General features: G+C 41.8%; 1 protein-coding gene across 2 annotated transcripts in view; it reads left to right on the top strand.

The window, feature by feature from the left end:
* RASGRF2 (Ras protein specific guanine nucleotide releasing factor 2) overlaps positions 1–24,712 on the top strand; it is a 203,959-nt gene that overhangs the window by 137,448 nt on the left and 41,799 nt on the right. For both annotated transcript variants that reach the window (XM_075932213.2, XM_075932212.2), the window contains exon 18: positions 7,013–7,119. In XM_075932213.2, coding sequence (XP_075788328.1) covers positions 7,013–7,119 — 107 coding nt within the window. The remainder of the gene's footprint in view (positions 1–7,012; positions 7,120–24,712) is intronic.

The following is a 24,712-nucleotide window of genomic DNA, read 5'->3' as shown; positions in this document are numbered from 1 at the left end:
TTTGTGTCACTGATGTGGTGTGTAAGAGCTGTATGTTCAAATCCCTGCTCCAATAAATATTTATTTATACAAAATTGAGCAGTTTCAACAGGAAAGATTGGGAGATCTCAAGGACACAGTAACCTATAGCCCACTGGCTAGCGCAGCCAGCTGCAATGTGAATGACCCGTCTTCAAGTCCCTGCTACAAATCAAGCAGACCGTGGAAGTGCCCTAATCCACTGAAGTCACTCCACAGCAGTAGCTCCTATCCCCTGGGGCTGGGCCTGGCTTCCTACTCCCAGCATTGCAAACTGGAGCATGGTGTCCCACTCAGGTCCAGCTGCCCCTCCATTAGCAGTTTACTAAACTGCATCCATTTAATTGGCTACCCCTGGAGATAGATGTTGCAATGCCTAAACCTCCTTTATGGTGTTAGCTCTTAGTTTACAGCCAGATTGGTTTCCAAATGACCCAGACTGCTTAGCCTTTGCATTATATTCCACACAGAGTATTTTTCCTAACTACAGAGATTTAAAACAAGGGTTTTTCAGAGTAGTCAATTAATGTCCATTGTCTTATAATTTTGCAGTATTTTGCAAAAAAGTAAAATAGAGCTATAGTGACAATGTATGTGTTACTACTACTGTTCATCAGCTGGCTTGCGTGAACCCTATGGGATTTACCTTACTAATACTATAATCCCTTGATTTGATTTATTAGTAGTTTGTATTTGCATGGAGGCTTTTGGCAAAAGAGTCATATGTATACTTGAAATTATTTCTGACATGGGAGGATAAATATAAATGTTTCAACAATACCAAAAAGGATTCTATATATCCTGAGGATCTATAGTAAAATTAAAAGACAGAAAGACATGGAGTAGTCTTTATTTTTTTCTTGCTTTTTGGCAGTCACTCATCAGAACAATTCTATTGAGGAATCTGGCTATGTGCTAAATATATAAACAAAAAGACTCATGTGATGGATGTTAAATGTGTTTTATTCCCAATGGTCCCAAGCTCGGGACCAAGAATTGATAATCCCTACTTTCAAGTCTCACAAAGCTTGAATTAACTGTCACATTATGATACAGAGTACAATGTATTTGACAATTACTAAAGAGGAATGATTCTATTATAGATTAGACATGGTGGTCCATATTCCCTAAATTAAGTTCTTCATCTTTATACTCTCTTTCTCTCTTAGCTAATATGACCGGTTCTCTTTTCCAGCACTGGAAGACTTCAGCTAGTTTGTAGTACCTTGATATTATAGTCAAAGAAATGAAAGAGAAAGAGAAATTATTAGCAACTCAGATTTGTTACAAGTGGCAATTAATGGTTGCTCTCTAACAGTCTCCTATGGAAATGTGCTAAGGCCAATTATTGCTGTAAAATTATATAACAGATAAAAACACAAATCTTTAACTTGTCAAATGTGCTCTTAAATGTGTGCTGAAGCAAACGATTCATAATTATACTTTTATTGATGAATAGAAGTAAAAACTGCTATCCAGACTGAGAGATTCCTAAGCCAGAAGGGGCAACTGGGATCATCTAGTCTGACCTTATTCATAGCATAGGCCATAGAACTTTCATATCTTTGAGAAAAGCATCTAGCCTTAATTTAAAAATCGCCACTGATGAAGTATCCACTAAGACCCTGGGTAATTTTTCCAACAGTGAATTACCTTCATTGTTAAAATTGTATGCTTTATTGTCTGTCTGAATTTGCCTAGCTTCACTGGATCTTATATCTTTGGCTGCTAGATTAAATACCTACTGTCACTGCACCTGTATCTCCATGATCCAACAAGTGTCCCCACTTTAGCTGTTGTCTCCCAGCCATCACCTTTCTTGAGAGAGATGTTGCCTGAAGCAGTCCTATTGTATTAAGAGGCCATATTTGTAGTAACAAAATATGTTTCTGTCAGACACTGGGAAAAATTGTTCCTTGGAAATGGATCTCACTGAAGAGCTGCAAGCAAGACCGCTGATAGAAATACTAGTTCTGGAGCCTCTCTGTAAGGTGTTGTATGGTGAGACTGCAGCTTGGCCTCTGTGGAGCTTGCGAAAGTTCAGCCTGAATATCAGGAAAAGGTTAGCTAAGGAAACAAGTGAAAAGTGCAGGAGAATATTCTGCTTGGGGCATAGCAAAAGAATGGAAACATGGACAAATATAGCTGAGAATATTGAATAGAATAGGAGGAAAAGCTATGCTGCATGCTCCATGCATCACCTCCCCAATGGATGATAGCCTTCACCTGCTGGGAAATGGTGTGGCCAGCTGCAGAGGAACAGAGATAGGAAGCAGCTGCTCCCTTAAAAATCAAAGCATTAATTTCTGCAGTATTTTCTGCTGCCAAAAGCAATGTAAGACTCAGCTTTGAATCTTCTTCCTTTGTTGGCTAAGTCATAGTATGGGACAACTGATGGAAACAAAACTGTTGAAGCAGTTGGTTACCGGGGAGAATATTCTGAGAGAAACAGGTCATCTCTGTCGATTATCTGAGTTCCATCAGGCAATGGCTGTAGTTACCTGTGGATTTTTTGGTGTCCCTCGTAGCAAAGAGAGAATAGATGCTTCTTTAGTAGATGGAGCTCATAGACCTGAATTCCCTTTCACTGGCATGTGTGTGGAACAAAGAGGAGATGCAGTTTGCACCCCTTGCACCGGCCTATCTTGTGTGCTGTGTCAGCTGACTCCAGGCCTCTGACCTCAGGTGCCACAGAGCTTAAAGGTAGCCTATGCTTCTGACTTCCTGTTTCTGGAAGACTTTCTGCTGAACAGACCCATAGCCTCAGCTATGCTGCTGCACTTGGTGTAAAATCAGCAGTCACTTTGTGGAAATAAGGGCATATGCTCATAATTAAAGTTTATATCAAAATGCATGCACACAAGAGAGCAGAGTCAAAGATTCACAGGCCACCTCAACCTTGGCATTTCCTGAATTCTCTGCTTCATTTTGCACCCTTAAAGTTTTTAAATCTGTTTCATTTAACATATGAATTGCTAATAGCTAAAAGAGATCTGTTACTTTGCCCCCTGTAATCATCTTCATATTTGTTTCTCTGTTGTTTGGGAAATTATATCACATTATTACTTTTATTGCAGTTATCAACTGTAGAAATTTTTGAATATGGCAGCAACCAAAAACTAATCAATCCTATATTAAGCAGCATATATAATGAACCTTACAGATGAAGATTTAACTGGTTTATTTTCTTTTGAAGTAGTACTTCCAGTTTGTTCCATAGAACTTGTATAGTAATTTTAGTACTACTGATGGTACAGAATCTGACCTTGTTGAGTACTGAGTCACTCCTGTGAGGTGCTGTGCATCTGCAGCTCCCACTGAATGTTTGGGGAATGGAAAACCTTCAGCACCTATAGATGTTCAGTACATGGTTGACTTGAGCCTATAGCCTAAAGTGCTATTTCTCAAAGTGGGCCACAGGCCTGCTTTGGAAAAGCTGCTAGCAGGCTGCTCAGCTTTGTTTATCTAAAGCAGCTCCCATTCACCGTTTCCAGCCACAAGAATTCACAGGATGCAAAGTGGAGTAGCCCGCTAGCAGCTTTCCCAAAGCAGGCCCACAGCCCATTGGGGAACACAAGCCTAAAGCAATGGGGCTAGATCACTTCTTCCCATAGATAAATACACATGACGTGACCAGAAAGAAGAAATTAATTTTGTATAGCACAGGTAGTATGTGTGTAAATACTACCATACAGTGACGGGTGCTTTAAAAATGCTGCTGAAAAATGGATCTCAGGAAATAATAGCTATTTTTAATAGGTGAGATGGTGTATACAAAAATATTTAAAAGATATTCAATATATTGAGAGCAGTAACATTGTTAAGAGAATTCAGATTTAGTCTAATCTACTCATCAGTTTCCTTGTGATGATCAGTCTGCATTGTAGTGGTTACAATAATCATAATGTTTTGATATGTGGACAGTAGCCAATCTACAAAAAGCAAAAGCACTAAGAAAGAAACACATTCCTGTGAGATCGTTAAGCATTGTTGATTTGTCTTACAGTTGGGGGAAATGAGATTAAATTACTTGGCCACTCACCAGAGGACTGGACAATGCAGAATGTGTTCCTGAGTACGCTAGTGCATTCTGCTGGCATTCACTCCCCACATTACACCCCCACAGCACAAAAAAACACACCTTGAACTCTATGCTGCCAGCTGGAGCTCAGCAGCAAGGGCAAGCACTTTTCTGATCTGCAAATGCAGGAGAGGAAGATATGCCCGCCTTCAGGCAACCTGTCTGCCCGTGAAGACAAAGATAGCTCGAGCTATCCTCCCAATTGAAGCTATAGTCACCTCCTTCCAAACAGTAATAGTGACTATTGAATCCTCCTTGCAGGTGCTATCAGGCCCAAATTATCAAGAAATTTTGAGAAACTTGTAAAAATGAAATTAGAACCATCCTTCCTGCCTCTAGCAGAAGACAACAGTCAGTGGCAAGTATTCTCTCTGAGTCTTGGAAGAGGGGGGCAGATTAACACAACTTAACTTAAGGAAAACCAAAGTAAACTACATACACTGAAAAATCAGATCTGAGACAAAATTTTCCTCTTAAACATGCACATCACAATTCAGCCGTTCTTTCTGTACTCTCAGTGGGAGCTCCTCATGTGTAGGACCACAGGGTCAAAGCTAAATACAATTAAAGCTCAACATTTTAAACGCCAGAGCTGTGAACTGACCAGTTATCCATACACCTCATTTGGAACCAGAAGTTCACAACTGGGCAGCAGCGGAGACCAATAATAAACAAACAAATAAATAAAAATACAGTAGTGTGTCAAACACAAACTACTAAAAAATAAAGAGAAAGCAACAGCATTTTGCTTCTGAATATTTAAGTTTCAAAGATCTATTAAGTAAATGTTCAGTTGCAGATTTCTGAAAGAACAGCTATAAATATTTGTTCAGAATTACAAATATTTCAGAGTCACAAACAACCTCCATTCCTGGAGCATTCATAATTCTGAGATTCCGCTTTACTGCCATCAGTTCATTGGATGGAATTTTACTCCTCAGTTGTGCAATAAACTAACGACTTTAAAATTTGATGAAAACGCTGGGGTGAGGAAAGAGAAGGCTGTGGAGTTTGCACAAAAGTAGAGATTTTTGAAGGGTTTTCATTTTTTCTTTCTTTTTTTCCCATTATTTTGCAGAAAAGTAGAAGTAGGAATGATTTTTGTAGACTTAATGTATCATTTTTGTGACTTTTAGTGCTGCAGTAGTGGCTAATTGAACAATTTATAATACATATGCCTAATTGCTTCTTCAAGAGGTTAACTGTGAAAGGAATAGATATTTAGCAGAGAAATGTTACCTAGGTTACCCTTTATTGGCTAAAACCACTGAGATTTTATGTGCTGTTCTGTTTATGGATAATTAAACTCTTGAAAATGTTTTAATATGAAATTTCCTTTGATGTTCCTTAAATATCAGCCACGGTACAATAATTCAGTAAAACAAATTTAGGTTTGAAGTCTAATCTTTAGTATAAAATACAGGACCTAGCTGTCTTTTTTCAATGCACTTTTCTGGAACTATAACAGATGATTGGTTTTGGTTTGTCTTTAAAAGCAAACAAAAGCAGAGCAAAATATGCATTCAGTACTTTTCACACAACATATAGAAGTTTTGGTCTGCCATTTGTTTTTACAACAGTTTAGGGGGATTTAGAGTCTGCTTTTATTTGAATAGATTTATTATTTTTTTTAAAGTGCTTGTTATACAGGAGAAATCATCTAGAATGGTCATAGGACTCAGTTGTGAGGGACATCAAAAGCAATGTAATCAAAGACTGAACCTAACAGGTAACCTACAGTTACAATTAGGATGGATAATGTGAACTTCCTAAATAAAAAAAATCCAAAATCATTGAATACTTTGAGTACTTGAAGCATACAAATTTTATATTCACTAGCATATATAGTATATTATAATCAACCCTACTAGAGAACTGCAGAAAGAAATAGTAACAGAAATCTAGGTAGTCTAGGCATGCTTCTAAAAATATGTGTTCTTAAGCAAATACAGTAGGAAACAAACATAAAAAGCTATAGGGATATGACAGTTGACAAACTAACTTTGAAATCAAGGAAGTCAAATTTAGGGCATGTCTACACTCACCACGCCAGAGATTGGCATTCTGGCATTTGACTTAGCAGGTCTTGTATAGACCTATAAATTGAACACATATGGCACCTCCAGCTGGCGCCTATACTCCTCGCAGTCGTGAGGAGTAAGGGAAGCTGATGGAAGCATTTGCTCCCCTCAGCCTTCCATTGTGTGGATACCACCAAGCTCAGCTTAAGGTAAACCGACTCCAGCTATATATTCTACATAGCTGGAATTGTGTACCTTAAGCCAACCTTCCAGGTCTAGTGCAGACCTGGTGACAATGTGCAAGCATGTCTCCTCTTACTCTCCTCCCACTTGTTCATCACACCGATTTTTAAAGAATGCTACGGAGGGCTTTCTTTATTGACTGATACAGCCTGAACAGTACTGTCATGTTTTTATGAAGGGACATTTCTTTGGCAGACTTTTCTCTCCTTTACATTTTTGTCATTTCATTCCCTATTTTCTTCTTTAACTTCCATTTTCAAAACCAGATTCATCTTTCTTTCAGTCTGTCTTCCTGTCTCATTTTCTCTAGCCCATGCCACGCTCTCTCTCTCTCTCTCGCCTGCCCTTCTCCCCGCCATTTCTTATCTTTTCACCTGACTCAGGCAGACAACCTCTCAGCTTATTACTGAGAACTAAGCACAATAGGAAACTATTTAGCTACAGTAGGGAGGAATTATCTCATGTGAATCCTGCAGCAACATTTCTACAGCCCAAATGATATTTGACGTATTCTGCATCTGTCCATTTTCTTCCATTACATGGAAATGTCTTGTATGCTTTCACTTTACCAGAAATATTAACAATACATATTGAGGATTTAAAGGTTCACTTTAGTTTCATGTGTAATTATGGTTATTTTTTCCTACAGGATTTAACAACTCTGAACGAATGTGTGACAAAGAGTTCATAATACGCAGAGCAGCCACTAACCGTGTCCTCAATGTCCTGCGTCACTGGGTCTCCAAACATTCTCAGGTATTTTTCATTTCCACTTTTACATTTGAATTCCACCATGAACTCTCCTCCTGTGACTTGCAAATGGAAAAGCTCATGGTCATTTCTTCAGTCCAGACATATAATTAGTATCACTTCAACTCTGGCTAGAAAATGCTTCTGAGCAGTTCTGCTGTATATATAGCAGTAGTCAAACTGAAGTTACACTGCGTGAGAAGATGGTGTCATAAAGATAACATAGACGTTTTATGCATTAAAATATATTGTTGCATACATGAAGAATCCTTCATACTGTTCTTACACAGGTATAAAAGTATTCACCTTGTACATTTTTGCAAGGCTGCATTACTATAGTAGAGCATGTTGAAATAGTGGGAAAAACACTAGAAGAAATCTGTATAACAGCTATATTTATTATAATAATAAAAACTACCAGTTATTTAAAAAATATAGGCCTTACCATATCCATTGTACCATTTAATTTGATATCTTGCCTGATAGTGTTTAAAGCTTTATGGCACTTGATGCTTCAGAGGAAGGCAGATAACATCCCCATAATACTCTATACAACAATGTCTGACTGGGTTAAAGTGAATATTGTTTACTGTTTCCTGACCCCTGTGTCCTGAAGATTCTTGTCTATTTTATTTATTTCAGACAGTGCCTTAATAATGAACAAATCTGGTTTTATCTTTTAGATAATCAGTGTACATGCAGTAAACAGTTCTGGTTCAAATACACTCATTGAAGTTATTGAAATTATTTGTACATGAACATAGTTGTGTATTTGCATATCTAACAGATGCAGAGATGGACCCTGATCCAACAGTGTGCTCAGACAAATTCCTGCACAATACACTGCATGATCAGGTCATGGTAAAACTGTACTGAATGAAAAAACTACATGATTAACTAACAGAATTTCATACACAGCACTCTCCTTTTGGCCACACGAAACAAATGTTGTAGAACTTTATAAGAATTCAATTAAAAACAGTTAAACAATAGAGAAGGAGATCTATATAGAAATGCATGAAGCATTTTTAAAGCCACAAATAAATAGTATAGGTAGCCAGTGACTATTAGGTACTATTTTGTCGGCATTGATGAAGAACACTTATTCTGCAGTTTATTTACAGAACAACTGACCAGCACTCTCCTGTATCAAAGTCCATTTCTTTTTTTCCCAGGACAAAGCTTTAATTTAAAGTGAAAGGTTGATAGAGAACATACCATTTAAAAAGCATTAGTTAAAAAGTAAGCAGGTTACTGGTAACCTAATAGGATTTAACCCAAGTTAAAAAGAATGGATGGAAAAATGTGTGTTGGGATTAGAAGGAAGGGAGCTGATTGAAGAATTCAGGCAGCCCTGAAGTCAAGGGACTTGGTAGAACTCCTTGTTTCTGCAAGGCACAGTGACCAGTGGGGAAACAGGAGGCCTTAAACTCAGCAATTTATCTTTAGATTATAAATTCTTTGGAGACAAGAACCATCTGTGCCTATGTGTTTGTATAGCAACACAAAAGATCTCAGGCAGAATCAGGGCCCTGCTGGGTGCTCCTATAGTGATAAATAAATGGCAATAATAATAATAATCAATGACAGATGAAAAGTATGGAAAATGGAAACCAAGACAGTTAAACTAAGGTAAAGTTAATAAGCAATTAAAAAATATCTTAGAATGAGAAGTGTTGGGCAATCATAGTTATGGGTGGTGCTATTAGCCCCACCTATAATTCTCTATCCTTTTGTTGTATTATTTTTATATATAGGGTTTATGGAATTTTTGAATATTAATCAATTCTAATCCTTCAACAGCTCCTTCTCTTTATTTTCCCTGGCCATCACTCAAAAAAAATCAGATAAAATAAAATCTTGCTATACACCGCAAGCATGGTGGGACAGTTAGAATTTTCAGAAATAAACTGACTGTTTGGCCAGGCTGGTGGATGCACCAGGTTCTCATTGGTTACTTGTTAGATTAAAACCATTTGAGGACTAAATGGCTGGGTTCAGTTGGGAATTTTAAGTGTCTATTATTATTTTACTGTGTATCATGACAATACACGGGGGCCTCAGTCCCATTGTGCTAGACGAGGAACAAATGATATAACAAAAAGAGACATTCTCTGCCCCAGAGAACCTGAAACTCATGCTACTATCTAAACAATTAGTAGCACCAATGGGATCCTAGTGTATGCAAGGCTCCAACAGATCTCACCACTATGTTAATTAAAAGCTTGGTAAATTAACCTAGCAGTAAAAATGATGAAAGTTGACCGAACCTACACTAGCTTCCCTACCAGTATAGTGGAATCAACGGTTACATTAGTGAGATCATTATACGCTGATTCCAGAGCATAGGCAGCCACTAAACACAGACAGTTTACACAGGGATAAAAAATGTGAGGCTGGCAAAGGTCAGCTGTGGTGGGCTCAAGGGGTTCAGGCTCCATGCCTAACACATTGCTATGTAGATATTCAGGCTTGGGATAGGGCCTGAGTTCTGGGATCCTGCAATTTTCAGGTGTGCAGCCTGAGCCACAGAAGTCTGAGTCAGCTGACCAGTGCCAGCTGTGGCAGTTTTATCCCTGTGTAAACATACTCTATGAGCAAAAATTGTCAACTCCTGAACTCTTTCTTTGCTCTTTAATTTAAGCTACATTAAAAAAAAAAAACTTTGGATGCAAGTGTTTAGGCTGTCTTTCAGCCTTGAGACAATATAATATCACAAGCTTCATCAACTTAGTCATAAGCCATTTGTAATAAGGATTTGTCTTGGATGGTTTAACAGCTCCTTAACAAATATATATATGATCAGGGTGTGCTAAAAAGAGACTGCTATCTACTACACATGCCCATTGTTTGAAATCTCTGCCCTTCATTAAAATGACAAAGAGATTGCTTTTTTTTAATTAAGAGGTTATGTGTTAAGATAAATGTTGTGGCTTATTATTCTTAACATCAAAATCTATATTGTTTTGCATTTTGAGTTTACTGTGAAAAATAAATGACAGTTGTGAAGGCTGATATATAAGTACGATTGTTTCCATTTTTTAGATAGAGAATATAAACTACAAAGGTTAAATGACTTTTTCAAGGCCACACACAGACTCAGTGACAGAGTTATAATTAGAACAGAAAATGGCTCTTAGTCGTTTGCTTATTCCAGGAGAACTCACTATTTTAAATGCTATTAGGCAGTCTACTAGTACCTCTTATCGAGATCAGTGTTCTTTATAAATTATATAGACAGATCCAGAATAACACAAGTTGAGAACTTTGCTGTATGGAAACAAGAAAAAATCTTCAAAATCTTGCTTTTCCTGTTAAGTATCGATATTTCTGACTTCCCAAGTTCTGCCTTTGTGATTTTAAAGAAATACAAATAGAATATATTGACACACATAGCCAACTCTTTCAGATCCCAGACTTGGAGTAATTCAAGAAAATAAAAAAAGACAGATTTTTATAACTCTCCCTGGTACAATATATCCAGTCAGACTGGTAGCAATCAACACATAACTTGGAGGATGTAGGAATAATCTCCAAACAGATGTGTAAAAAGTCCTTATTACGTAACGTTAAGTAGCAATTAATGATGCTAAAATAGGTAAGCTAATTATTACTTGTATTGTGGCAGCACCTAGACATGCCAACTAAGACTGGAGCACCTTTGTTCTAGGTGCTATACATCGCCATTGTAAGGAAGTCTCTGTACTGAAGAGCGTACAGTGTAGACAAGTCAGAAAAGGGGTGATTGAAAGGAAGTATTATTACCTTCATTTTACACCTGGGCTACGTCTACACTGGCCCCTAATTCCGAAAAGTCATGCAAAGCAGGTAAGTCAGAATAGGGAAATCTGCGGGGGATTTAAATATCCCCCGCGGATTTAAATAAACATGTCCGCCACTTTTTTCCCGGCTTGGGGAAAAGCCGGAAAAAAGCGTCTAGACTGGCGCGATCCTCCGGAATAAAGCCCTTTTCCTACTTGAAAGTAGAACTAAGAGATCCTCCGGAAAAGGGCTTTATTCCGGAGGATCGCGCCAGTCTAGATGCTTTTTTCCGGCTTTTCCCCAAGCCGGAAAAAAAGCGGCGGACATGTTTATTTAAATCCGCGGATTTCCCTATTCTGACTTACCTGCTTTGCATGACTTTTCCGGAATTAGGGGCCAGTGTAGATGTAGCCCTGCGGAATTAAGATACAGAGAGAGTAGATGTTTGCACAGTGCCTAACACAGCAGGTTCCTAGTTGGAGACTTTGAGATCTATTGCAATGCAAATAAATGTTAATAGACTTGCCCAAGGCAACACAAGGAGTCTGTATCAAAGCCAGGAACTGTATTTTTAAAGTGGAAACTATAGCTGGCATCCCTAGTACTTCATTGCCTTTTTTTCCCTCAGGAATATAGTTTGATTTTTCAACTCTTCTAATCCAATGTTCCAATGCAGTAGATTCTTGAAAGTGTCAGGCCTTTGGCACAGGATGGGTATTGCACACTGCAGCAGCTCAGCTCTGTGTATTGTTTCTGCATTGTTTACTTAAGTGACTAGGGAGAGGGAAAATGTAGCAGAAATGTTTGATTAATTTGTGCCAAAAAGTAATAATATGGAATAAGGATTGCTGGGGAAAGGCAAAAAAGAGTCATAGTCTAGCTAAGGAAGCATTAGAAGTTGGCAACAATGATTGGTAGCCCTGACACAGCCATGGCTCACAACCTTAATTTGTAATAACAGCATATCCCATAAGCCAGAGACTGTTTGGACACCGCTGCTTCAGATAGATTCAGTAAAGGCTTATAAAATTGCCAAAGTGACAAAAACATGTAAGCATTAAGATACTGTGAAATCTAGAGCTCCACCAAGAACAACTAAATCAAATGATAAAGGTGCTTACCTCAGACATGACCACTTGAAACATTATTTTCATTGTTAGTAAATGATGGATTTTATTCTCTTAAAGAGGGGCCATAATCCAAATGTTCTGACATTTACTGTAAAGATGATAGTTTAGTTTGTTTTGGTGACTAACTAGATTGGATTTTACCTACTCCTGCCATGTGCACTCTACAACAAAATACACAGCAGCTCCCCTGTCAGAGTGGTCCTGTAGCACCTTAGAAATTAACATTATATAGATAAATATCAGAGGGGTAGTCTGAATCTGCAAGAACAAAGAGAAGTCCCGTAGCACCTTATAGACTAACAGATATATTGGAGCATAAGCTTTTGTGGGCATCTAACAAAGTGGGTCTTTGCCCACGAAAGCTTATGCTCCAATAAATCTGCTAGTCTATAAGGTGCCACAGGACTTCTCATTATTATGTAGATAGTATCATGAGCTTTCGTGGGCAGGAGTACCACTCTGAGCATGCTCCTCTCTTGTTGCCTTTTTGAAACACCCACTTGCCATTTATACACATATACTCATGAAGATGAGACATCCCTTATGTCTGTCCCCAAAATGTACCCAACACTCCAATAAGCACTGCTTCCCTGTGAAATACTAAGTGCTGCCACTAATTATTAAAACAGTTCCTATTTAGCTTAACTATGTTTCCAGGAAGACAAAAACTGTCCGGTCTTAAGCAAAGTTAGCCTCTATGAGAAGAAAAAATTCCTTCCTGGCCTCAAAACAACTCTGATGCTCCCAACACAGGGTAGTAGGGTGGAACTACTGAAACAGAGTGAGAGGTATCTCCAGAAAACCCAGACTGTTGTTTAACTCAGTGGAAGAGGAGGGCAAGACACTAATCAGCTTTCTCTCCATCAGTGAGAGAGACTGGAAGGAAGGGGCCACTTCTGCATCCCTGGAGTATATGTTGTCCTCCACTGTTCAACAGGGGCTCTCCCAGTCATCACCTGGTCCCATCAAGTTTCCCATCCATTGAGATGGGAGGTGTCATTAGAAGGCTGAAATAACAATCTCATTGTTTCTCTTCCCCTCTTGTCTCCTTCCTATGCTGTAGGAGAACTAGTTTGTTTAGTTCATGGATATGTGCATGTGTGTGCACATGTATGAATGTATCACCCCATCACACATGTGCACACAGACACACGCAAACACAGAAAGGAAAGGAATTAGGGTAATCCCTGCTAAGGACAAGCACTAAGGGTATGTCTACACTACCCTCCTAGTTCGAACTAGGAGGGTAATGTAGGCATACCGCACTTGCAAATGAAGCCCGGGATTTGAATTTCCCGGGCTTCATTTGCATAAACTGGGCGCCGCCGTTTTTAAATCCCTGCTCGTTCGAACCCCGGGCCGCGCGGCTACATGCGGCACGAACTAGGTAGTTCGGACTAGGCTTCCTAGTCCGAACTACCGTTACTCCTTGTGGAATGAGGAGTAACGGTAGTTCAGACTAGGAAGCCTAGTCCGAACTACCTAGTTCGTGCCGCGTGTAGCCGCGCGGCACGGGGTTCGAACGAGCAGGGATTTAAAAACGGCGGCGCCCAGTTTATGCAAATGAAGCCCGGGAAATTCAAATCCCGGGCTTCATTTGCAAGTGCGGTATGCCTACATTACCCTCCTAGTTCGAACTAGGAGGGTAGTGTCGACATACCCTAAGAGAGTGATCTTTCACAGATGGTTTTCACAGTCATCAGAGCAGTTGAGTGGGGAACCACCTCATATAGCCTGGTTATAACATCCGCCCCACAGGCAAGAGATACTGACGTCCTGTGTCAGGCATTGCAGGGGTGACACTTTTCCTCCTGCATAACACAAACCTCTTTTGCTAGAAGTCTGTGAGCCCATTTTGAATTAAGTACAAGTAACCTGGAAAATATATTATTTTGTGCAAATAAGGACAAGCAAGAAAAGGCTTTCTTTTTTTAGGAGATGGCAGAACAGCACTCCAGAAGGAGTGCTCAGTGTTGCAGTGTATAAATAGCTCTGAATGTACTACAATAGCTCTGTGTCTGTGCTGTGAGTGGGGTGCCAGTAACCCTTTCTTCTTTATATATGAATGGCTCCTTAAAATGATATTAATTAGAATGATTTATATTGCCATAATACCCAAAGTATGCTAGAAATAGAAGAAATAGAAAGTATTCTAGAAATAGAAATAGAAGAGTTTAAAGTTCCTGCCCAGAAGTATTTATAACTTAAATAAACAATACAGAAAGAGAAAGATAGACAAATGTACAATAAAATGTCTGAGGTGATGTTAGACACACATCTGGATCATTACTTTGTTGTCCCTAACTATAACCATCCCATCCCTTCTTGCCCTCCTCTGTCCAAGAATTTGTTCCCATTGTGGAATGCATTCCACCCACAACATAGATTCAATGTTAGCAGGAGTCAGAGAAGAGAAAGCAACTGAGGGCCCCTTGCGAAAAGAGCTCACATTCCTCCCCTGTTCCCTGCCATCACTTGCAGCTACTGGATGGGCATTGGGTGTTCTTTTTTTCTGCTGCGTTATGATGTGATTTAGTTTGATAAAGTACTTTGTAAACAACTAACCTGTATCAAAACTAATATCATGTATGTTATAAAAAACCCTTTTTTACTCTACTATCTAAACATGGTCAGTATCATTTAATCTAAAATGTAATCTTGTCTGCAGAATTCCTGAAAGCAGAGTCACTGTAAATTAAGCAGTTAGGGTTGTTCAGTGAGAATGTGCATTAATAAAGCAGTTGTGTTGTTTTGAAACTGAGGAATTAAATAATGACTAGGAAAAGATTCTTTATTATGTTAAAAACTGCAGCGATACATTGTCACAACTGCACTTGAAGTCTCAGAGAATGTATAATGATAATATAACTGCCACGTTTTGGAAGAGGAATAAGCTAACTACTGTCTTCTATTGATAACAAAATGTAGATAAAAGTTTGGCAAAAACATTCAAACGAATAATGTAATGTTTTATTTTAGCCAAACTGAGCAGGAGAATTAAATCTTTGAAGGCCATTAATTTTTGAATGAAAGGTAAATGATTTAGATTTTTAGCTCTTTAAAAACAATTCATAATGTTCTTTTCATTCTCTCTCCCTTACTGCCTTGTTTTCCTTCTTCTTTCCCTTCTGTCTGTCCTGAACCATTTACTGTAAGTGAATGAAGCTCTTCTGCTAAAATAACTGCAACATGTTTATGTTTACACTTTACTTGCAAACAGACCTGAAAGGAACAGTGGTAGGATTCTACCATTTTAAGTAATTAAAAGACGAATTATGGAACAGTTACTGTTGGGATGAGAGCCTTGCTGGTTTGTGAAGAAGGGAGGGGGCTTGTATAAACAAACAAGGGAGGGAAAATGAAGCAAAGAGGATGAAGTCTATAGATGTTGTTAATACCCTAATAAACAGTTCCATAGCCTCATTTTCTTTGTTTTATGGTGCTATTTGTTCTTTCATCTAAACATTGTAAGATATAAATTGCAGTTTTTTCTGTCTTTGCTGAAGGGGGAGAGGCGCTGAAGCAGTGCCCTTGTTTCTGGTAATGCTGGGAAAACTCTGAGGGTATGTCTACACAGCAGAGTTATTTCGAAATAACTTTCCTAGCGTCCTATAAATTCAAAATAGAGGAGCGCTTATTTTGAATTTGGTAAACCTCATCCTATGAGGAATAATGCCAAATTCGAAATAGCTATTTTGAAATAACTGCTGTGTAGACACTTATTTTAAAATAGGGGGCCTCCAGCCTTCCCAGGGTGCCTTGGTGGCCACTCCAGCCTCAACCAAGAATACTCCTCTCCCTCCCATCCTCCCCGGAGCCCTTAAAGGGGTAGACTCTGGCCACAGTGCCTGTGCCAGCTCCAAGCCTGCCAGCCCAGAGCCAGCAGTCACTGCCCCTGACCCAGTGGCCTCAAACATGAGCCAGCAAGCCACTGGCAGCCAGCCCTCCACTGCTCCCCAGGAGCAGTCTGCCAGCTCCCAGGAGCATGCCAAGTCCCGGAGAAGGCGGATGGCTTCCTGGTCCAGGGCAGAGACCATGGACCTTATTCAGGTTTGGGGGGGGGGACTGCCCCCAACATCCGTGGTCTCCGCACTAGATGGAGGAACGTGGCCGTTTATGGCAGGATAGCTGCCAGCCTGGCCACCAAAGGCCACATGCGACCCCAGGAAAATCAAGTGGGTCCAGCGAGACCCTCACCCCCTGAGCTTTCCCTCTACCTTCTTCCCCTTGCTTCCCCCTTCCAGCTCCCTCCTCCCAGGTTTCCCCCTCCCCTCTCCCACCCTCTCCGCTCTCCTCTCACGCCTCCTTTCCCCAGTCTCACCAGAGTTTCATCCCTCCCCCACTTTTGTTAAATAAAGACAGTTTGTGTTAATGAAAATACGTGTATTTTATTTTACATCAGAAAGGGGGGCTAGAGGATGTAAGTGAAAGGATGTGATGGAGAAATGAGGCACAAGCCCGCAGTGGGGCAGATCAGGGAGTCTCTTCGTGCTCCTCAGAGTGAAAGCTGTCCCGCAGGGCCTCCTGGATACTGACAGCCCCCCCGATGGACCTCCCGGATGGCGGCCTGCAGAAAGTGCTGCCAGGCTCACAGCAACGCATCCAAAAGAAGCACCAGAGTGCCCAGGGGCAGCTCTGGCTCCATGTTACAGAGTGCTGTGGTGTCCCAAAAGAGGGCAACCAGAGCACACAGGGACAAAATGCTTTGCTGTCTCTCATTGATGTAGACAAGCAAGCAGGGAAACCTGAGAACTGGCTGCCCGGGGGGGAGGGTCACTTTAAGCACAGGCCTCAGATCGCCTGAGGCAGCAGCCACACAAAGTAAATCCTGACCTGATGCCCTGCCGGACCTGGTTCCGGATGGCCTTAAATGTGATTCAGCATCCATTCAGTGTGGACGCGCTATTTCGAAATAGCAAAGCGCTATTTTGAAATGCACTTTGTGTGTAGACGCGTTATTTCGAAATAAGCTATTCTGAATTAACTATTTCGAAATAGCTTATTTCGAAATAACGCTGTAGTATAGACATAGCCTGAAGCAGCCAGATGATGTGTGGACTTTACCTAAGGGTTCCTTATCCGTTTTAACCTGTTCCTCACCACTGTTCAAAGATGGAGCTAAATAGGCACTATTAGGAGCCATTGTTATTTTAAGTGCTTACATATGAGCTGAAATCACTTGTGTACTGGGACAGCATTTCTGTCCAGCATGCTGTCAGCTGAATATCACTAAAAACTAGCAGTCACTAAGGATGCATCCACACTGCACTGTAACTCAAAGTAAGATACACAGTTTGACCTATGTAAATTGCGTATCTTATTTCACAATAGCTTATTTTGTCATTTGGCACTGTCTACACAGCGCCAAATTTTGAAATAAAGCACTATTCTGAAACGTCCCTTACTCCTCATAGAATGAGGTTTACAAGGTCATCAGAATAGCAAACCTGAAATAACAGGCTTGCTGTGAAGATGTGGGTTAGCTATTTTGGGATACTCTGATATCTTGAAATAGTGTTGCAGTGTAGACGTACCCTAAGACAGTGTTTCTCAACTTTTTTTTTATAAAGTACCCCTTTTAAAAAAAATGATAAGTACCTCCAGTATCTACCGTTTTCAGACACACAATTTTTTTTTCTACCATCGCAACACATTTGTTTAAACAACTTAACCGTAGCTGGGTGGGCATGAAATTTTTTGGGTGTTAAAAAGTACAAAAATAATAAAGCGCTGAAAAACTTAAAACAAAAATTCAGTTTGCTCCAAATTTCAGTTGTGTTGACGTACCCACCAGACTTCTCTCGAGTACTCCTAAGGGTACTCATACCACTGGTTGAGAAAAATTGGCCTAAGAGACTGACCTGCAGAGGTCACAGCAGAGAAGCAGGTGGCAGCAAGCAGTCAGCCAATGGGACTGGTAAACAAGCGGATAGCAGGGTAGCCAGTGCAGAGGAACCGCAGCTGGTGAGGCGGCCAGCCAGAGCAAGTGCTGAGGTGGTGGAACAAACAAGTTTCCTTCTTCCCTGGGTGGGAGGTGAATTCACTCAGATGCACCTCTGAACCTCAGTGACCAAGGACAACCACTGTGACTGGGGTATGGTAAGGAAGCAGAGAGGGGCACATAAAAGGAACTTTTGGTTGAAAAACTCAAGAATGTGAGGCAGAAGACACTGCCCCATACATTCTGGGTATGGTGTCCTGCTTACAATTTATGATTATGAATCCTGCTTGTGGCATTTCCCCTAATTAATGTCAGTTGACTTTCCTCCTTTATTTAAAGTTCCTTTTCTACACTCAAACTGTACTTGAGAATGGGGAAGCATTGCCTGTCAGAGGTGCCTTGGGTGATGTGTGATTTTCCCACGTTACTGAGTTGAGGGCTCAAGCCAGCTCTGTGTTGTATTGTTGAAAAGGAACCCCTAGATATTGAACCCAGCCCTGGTTGCTACTGGCTTCACCTGGCAGAAGGGTTACACTAGAGTTAGGGTCCTGTGAAATTCATGGTCCATTATGGCCAATTTCACAGCCATAGATTTGAAAACTGGTAAATGTCATATTTCCAGCTGTTGAAACCTGAAATTTCATGGTGTTGTAACCTTGGGGTCCTGACCCAAAAGAAGATGGGGTGTCATAAACCTGTTGTAAGGGGGTCATGGGATTGCCACCCTCACTTCTGAGCTGCCTTCAGAACTGGACTCTGAAGGCAGCAACCACAGAGTTTCCTGCAGCCACAGGAGGTTCCAAGAAGTAGAGTTGGGTCTGGTCTGGTACCCCTTTCCCACCACTAGAGCAATTTGAAGGGGAGAGATAGGTCCAGCCTTCCCTTGCCCCGTTGGAGGTAGCAAGCCCCCTTTTATGGGGCCCTCCCAGTAGCACAAGGAAGATACTATCCAACTCTACATGTCTTCAGCTGCAAGAACCTCAGGTGGCTGCCCAGTCTGACAATGACCAACAACAGGGGAAGGTACCTGGAGGTGGATCTGGTCTGGTCTTCCCCTCCTACTGTCAGAGCAGTTTGCAGGGGAGGGACAAGTCCTATTTTTCCCCTGCCCAGTTGGAGGCAGGAAGTCCCCCTTGATGGAACAAGGAGATTTCACAGGCAAGGGCATATTTCATGGTCTGTACCTGTTTTTCATGGCTGTGAAATTGGTAGGGCCCTAACTAAAGTCTCTGATACCACTTAGTGATGATTATGAAAATCAGACGCTTGTGGCCAAAATACAAGGAACTGAATAATTGAAATGTTCACAGGTATGTATCAGTAATTATAGAGCAAACTTACCCTTTGTTTGAGACCATTCTATTTCAGAACTGTACAAGATATAATATTAATATGTACCTTCAACCTGTTGTCAATGTTTGAAAGCATAAAGTAAGGTATAGTATGCCTGACAGAACTATAGACACACAAGGTGGTTGAAGTAATATCTTTTATTGGACTGGCTTCTGTTGGTGAAAGAGACAAGCTTTCGAGCTACTTGCAGCTCTTTCTCAGCACCTTTGGCCCATAACAATGTAAAAAATGTTCAGGTTGCATGGTTCTCTCTCTGTCTTACACACGCACCCTCCCTACAATGGAAGTTGCAACCTAAAAAAGGGGGGGGGGAAGGGATCCACAGAATTTTTTGTTAAAACAGAGGAACGATTAAATAAACATTCCAATGAATTATTGGTCATGTATAGGGAGAATTGTGTTTGCATAATTACATACTGTATAGAGCATATATATTTGTATAAAATGTTAACATACTTGATTGTTGCTTTACTCAAGCAAAAGGTTGTAGAAGTGTAAGGGTTTGATCTTCCATGACTCTTCAGGGAATGTGAGTTACCCTCAGAATGCTAGCCAAGCATACAGTCAGTCAAACTAATTAAACATACACTGCTCTCACAACTGCTGGAGTCTGACAGGTTCTTCTTCAGTGAGTTCTTTTTGTGGTACAGTTAACCATTCTAACTCACAGAACTTAAAAGCAAAAATGTCACATTTCTTATTCGTTCTGAAAACTTTCTGACAATATCTACTGGCTAGAATCTTCTTTCAAGGTTTCAGTGTACTATGAGGCTATCAAGTGCGTAGACATTAAATAGTTTGTATGATGTGCCATGAAAATTTAGTCATTTTATTAACACAGCTTGTACTTTTAAACAAATTATAATACATTAGGGGCACAGAGTAAAATTGATGTTAAAGAAGCAGGACTGGCACTTTCCCAAAAAGGTAATACTTGCTTTACACTTGAAGCTAGAACAGGGGTGAGCAAGATATGGCTCACAGGCCAAATCTGGCCCTCCAAGTCACTGGATCTGGCCCGCAGGCTGTCCAACATGGCCACGGGCCACATGATCTGGCCCACAGGCTGCCCCACCGGGACCCTTACACACAGAGTAGCCAGCCACTTCAGAGCAGCCTCACACCACTTTAGCAATTGGCTGCTCCCTGTGGCTCTATGCTCCAGGCACTGGGGGGAGGAGGAGGCTTCATTGAAACCAGCCAATGAAAGCTGAGAGATTTTGCTAGATGTGGGGGCAGTACACAAATCTTCTCCCTCCCCTTGGCACCTGGACCAGAGATCCACAGGGAGCAGCCAACCATTTTGAGCAGCCTGGGTCTGGCAGACAGGAAGCCTGCCTTAGGGTTCTGCAGGGCTGCTGGCCAGGAGCCGCCTAGGTAAGCACCTCCTGGACATAGCCTGCTTCTGACACCCATCCTCTCTCCCCCCAACTCCCTGTCCCAGATAACACCTCCCTCTCCCTGACCCAGATTACCATCCAAACCCTCTATACCTTCCTCCTCCTCTCCTTCTCCAGGTCACAACTCCCTCTCAGACAATGCAACCCGTCCTATTTCCCTCCTCCAGGCCAGAATCCTCTTCTGCATCCATATCCCCCCCTCCTGGAGCCTGCACCCCAAACATCTGCTCCAGATCACACTCCCTCCTTTACCCAAACGCCTTCTCAGACCCCATACTTCTCCTGCATCTCAGTTCTCTTCTCCAAGCTCCTTTCTGCACCCAGCCTCCATCCCAGACCCTGCACGCTCTCCATAAACAACTGCCGTGCTTGACCATTTACCAAAATCTTGGAGTGGTTCTTCATCAAAAATTATTGCCCACCCCTGAAGTAGAGCAAAGACAAAGTGATCCTCCTTTACCTTTTTTAGAAGTAAGCCTAGGAGCAGTCAGAGTTACATTTTCGTTTATAGGTTTCAGAGGTAGCTATGTTAGTCTGTTTCAACAAAAACAGCAAGGAGTCCAGTGGTACCTTAAAGACAAATTCATTAGGGCATAAATGAAGTGAGTTGGATCTCATGAAAGCTTATTTCCCTCTATAGCTAATTATTATTTCTGTTACCTCTCCCTTCCCCATCTATGATTGTTTTAGTTCAAGTTAACTTATCAGGATTCACCCCATCAGAGGAATTATGATCAAAATATGTTTTTTAACATTTGCTTTTACAGTGGACAATGACAATTTATTTTAGTACATCACATCACAAGTGCCAAAATATCCATCTAATAATTTTCCTACTTCACTTGAAAATATTGGTGGATCTCTGCAGACTACCTGATTCTGCTCCTTGATATTTCATGCAGCTGATGGTGACCAGGATTTTCTGATTTGCACTTCTCTCAAGCATGATCAGCCATGGCCTCAGACTCACCCTGGGAGCACCAGTCTTTCAGGGCCTGTGCTCTTCTACTATTTTAAGCTGTCTCCTGCACGGGGGCCTAAGGGAAGGAAGTCTCTCCATATATTTTCTCCACTCCCCTGTGTGCACCCACACAGAGCCAGCCACAGACTGACTAGTTTTAAATGCAAGAGCCTGTTCTAATCTGGTACTTTTAACACTTTGCTTTGCTTTACTTTGCTTTCCTCCCTACTCTGTTAAAACTCACTCTCCATCTTCCTCCCAAAAGCTCTCCCCATTTCTCTGAAATTGTTTCTCCATGCTCCTTTCCTGTGTATCAGTCTCTAGCTGTCCACTTACTCCACCATTATTTCAGCATTTCCATCACTCTATACATTTTCCCTCACCTTTATGCCCTCACAAAATCTCTCCCCTTCAGAGGTAGGTAACGTTGGGGTGGGTATGATGAAGGGTCACTGCCCCCAAGTGCCCAGAGAGTGGGGCAAGAGGTCAACAGCTGACATTGAAAGCCATCCCACCTATTGGATTGTTTGTTTAGCCTCCCCAAGTCCTGCATTTTCGGGGGCCCAGGGAGGTCTGGGGACTAGCAGGAGATGTGGAGGACTAGCAGCAGGGGTTGGGCCAAATCCCTGCACTCACTGGTGGCAGAAAATGGAGAGACCTACCCTAGACTGCTCTGCTTCCTCAGCTCCCAGCTGTGTAGTTGGGGGAGGAGTCCTGGGGGATGAGGTGGAACTGCTCCTCGCGCTCACTGGTGGTAGGAAGCAGAGTGACACAGCTGGGAGCTAAGGGGAGCAGAACAACCTAGGGCTGGGTCACTCCACTTCCTGACTCTGCTGGTGAGTTTGAGGGTGGGGGGTAGCAGGTGTGACCCCTGCCACTGGTGGTTGCTAGCCCCCCATGTCACATAGTTTGGGGGAAGAGGTGGAATGGGGGGGTAATACAGGAATGGGGGAGTGGAAAAGGGGCAGGGGCTTAGGTGAAGGGGTGCAGTTGGGTTAGAGCAGGGCTGGAAAGAAGTGGGGCCTAAGGTAGGACAGCCTTCGTCTAGGCCCCCCCACCCTGCTAGGAATGGTCTTCCCCTAGGCTAGGGGTGACACAGGGAAGAATCACATGTGTGTGGTGGGGGGGAGTTTCATGTGGCCAGTGCCCCAATTGTGCCCTTCCCCAGCAATTGCCTCTGTTCTCCTTGTTTTTCCTTCTTCCATTTTCAGATCTCTCTCCACTTTTTCTTTCCCTGCTCTCTCTCTCCTCCTCCATCTCCTCACAGATTTGTGTCCTGTTCCCTCTCCAATGGTTCCTGCACTATAGGACCCTCACTATAAAGCCTCTTACCTGCCCAGAAGGTGAGGTGAAATGAAATATTTAACTCAATGTGTCTTCATGCTTGTAGCCAGTTTTGGTATTAGCTGAATCAGGGAACGTCCGGGGGGCTAGTTCAATGGTGTTATGCAGTGACACTGCCAGATCTTTGGAGTCAGCTGAAAGGGGAATTAGTTCATAGAATCATAGAACTGGAAGAGACCTCAGAAGGTCATCAAGTCCAGCCCCCTGCTCTAGGCAGGACCAATTCCAACTAAATCAACCCGGCCAGGGCTTTGTCAAGCCGAGACTTAAACACCTCTAGGGATGGAGACTCCACTACTTCCCTAGGTAACCCATTCCAGTGCTTCACCACCCTCCTAGTGAAATAGTTTTTCCTAATATCCAACCTGGACCTCTCCCACTACAACTTGAGACCATTGCTCCTTGTTCTGCCATCTGTCACTACTGAGAACAGCCTCTCTCCATCCTCTTTGGAACCTCCCTTCAGGAAGTTGAAGGCTGCTATCAAATCTCCCCTCACTCTTCGCTTCAGTAGACTAAACAGACCCAAGTCCCTCAGCCTCTCCTCATAAGTCATATGCTTCAGCCCCCTAATCATTTTGGTTGCCCTCCGCTGGACCCTTTCCAATGCGTCCACATCCTTTTTGTAGTGGGGGGGCCCAGAACTGGACACAATACTCCAGATGCAGCCTCACCAAAGCCGAATAAAGGGGAATGATGACATCTCTGGATCTGCTGGCAATGCTCCTCTTAATGCAACCTAATATGCCATTAGCCTTCTTGGCTACAAGGGCACACTGTTGACTCATATCTAGCTTCTCATCCACTGTAACCCGCAGGTCCTTTTCTGCAGAACTACTACTTAACCGGTTGGTCCCCAGCTTGTAACTATGCTTGGGATTCTTCCGTCCCAAGTACAGGATCTACACTTGTCCTTGTTGAACCTCATCAGATTTCTTGTGGCCCAATCCTCCAATTTGTCTAAGTCATTCTGTACCCTATCTCTGCCCTTAAGCGTATCTACCTCTCCCCTCAGCTTAGTGTCATCCGCAAACTTGCTGAGGGTGCAATCCATCCCCTCATCCAGATCATTAATAAAGATATTGAACAAAACCGGTCCTAGAACCGAACCTTGGGGCACTCCGCTAGAAACCGACCACCATCCTGACATCGAGCCATTGATCACTACCCGCTGGGCCCGGCCTTCTAGCCATCTTTCTATCCATCTTACCGTCCATTTATCCAATCCACAATCCCTTAACTTGCTGGCAAGAATATTGTGGGAGACCGTATCAAAAGCCTTGCTAAAGTCAAGGTATATAACATCCACTGACTTCCCCAGAAGTTGGCTTCTTTTCTTCCCTCACTCAAAAATGATATTCTGTTTTCTCAGGGCAGTTGTCTAGAATTGTCCCTAGGTGTGAATTGAGTATAGACCCCAACAAATCTCTGATGTGTAGCACATCCTTAGGGGCCAGCCTTACTTGTCAAAACCTTCTAGAGATATTCTCCATTTCTCTGCCTCTTCCAAGCATAATACTATGTAACAGAACATCAGAATAAAGTAAGAGACTAATGAAATGATTTCAAATGTATTAATTAAAGGCTGTCATGGGGGAGTTGTGTTACACTGATCCTGACAACTCATACCCCTTCTGCTCTTCACATAGCAATCACAGGACCCTGATGCCAACCTACCAAGTGGTTTCTTTGAAGTTGCCTGAGAATT

This window comes from Pelodiscus sinensis, chromosome 6, assembly GCF_052426305.1.
Source record: "Pelodiscus sinensis isolate ZL-2025 chromosome 6, ASM5242630v1, whole genome shotgun sequence".
NCBI lineage: Eukaryota > Metazoa > Chordata > Testudines > Trionychidae > Pelodiscus > Pelodiscus sinensis.
Note: the sequence above shows the minus strand (reverse complement) of the source record. Positions and strands in the feature narration are given on the sequence as shown.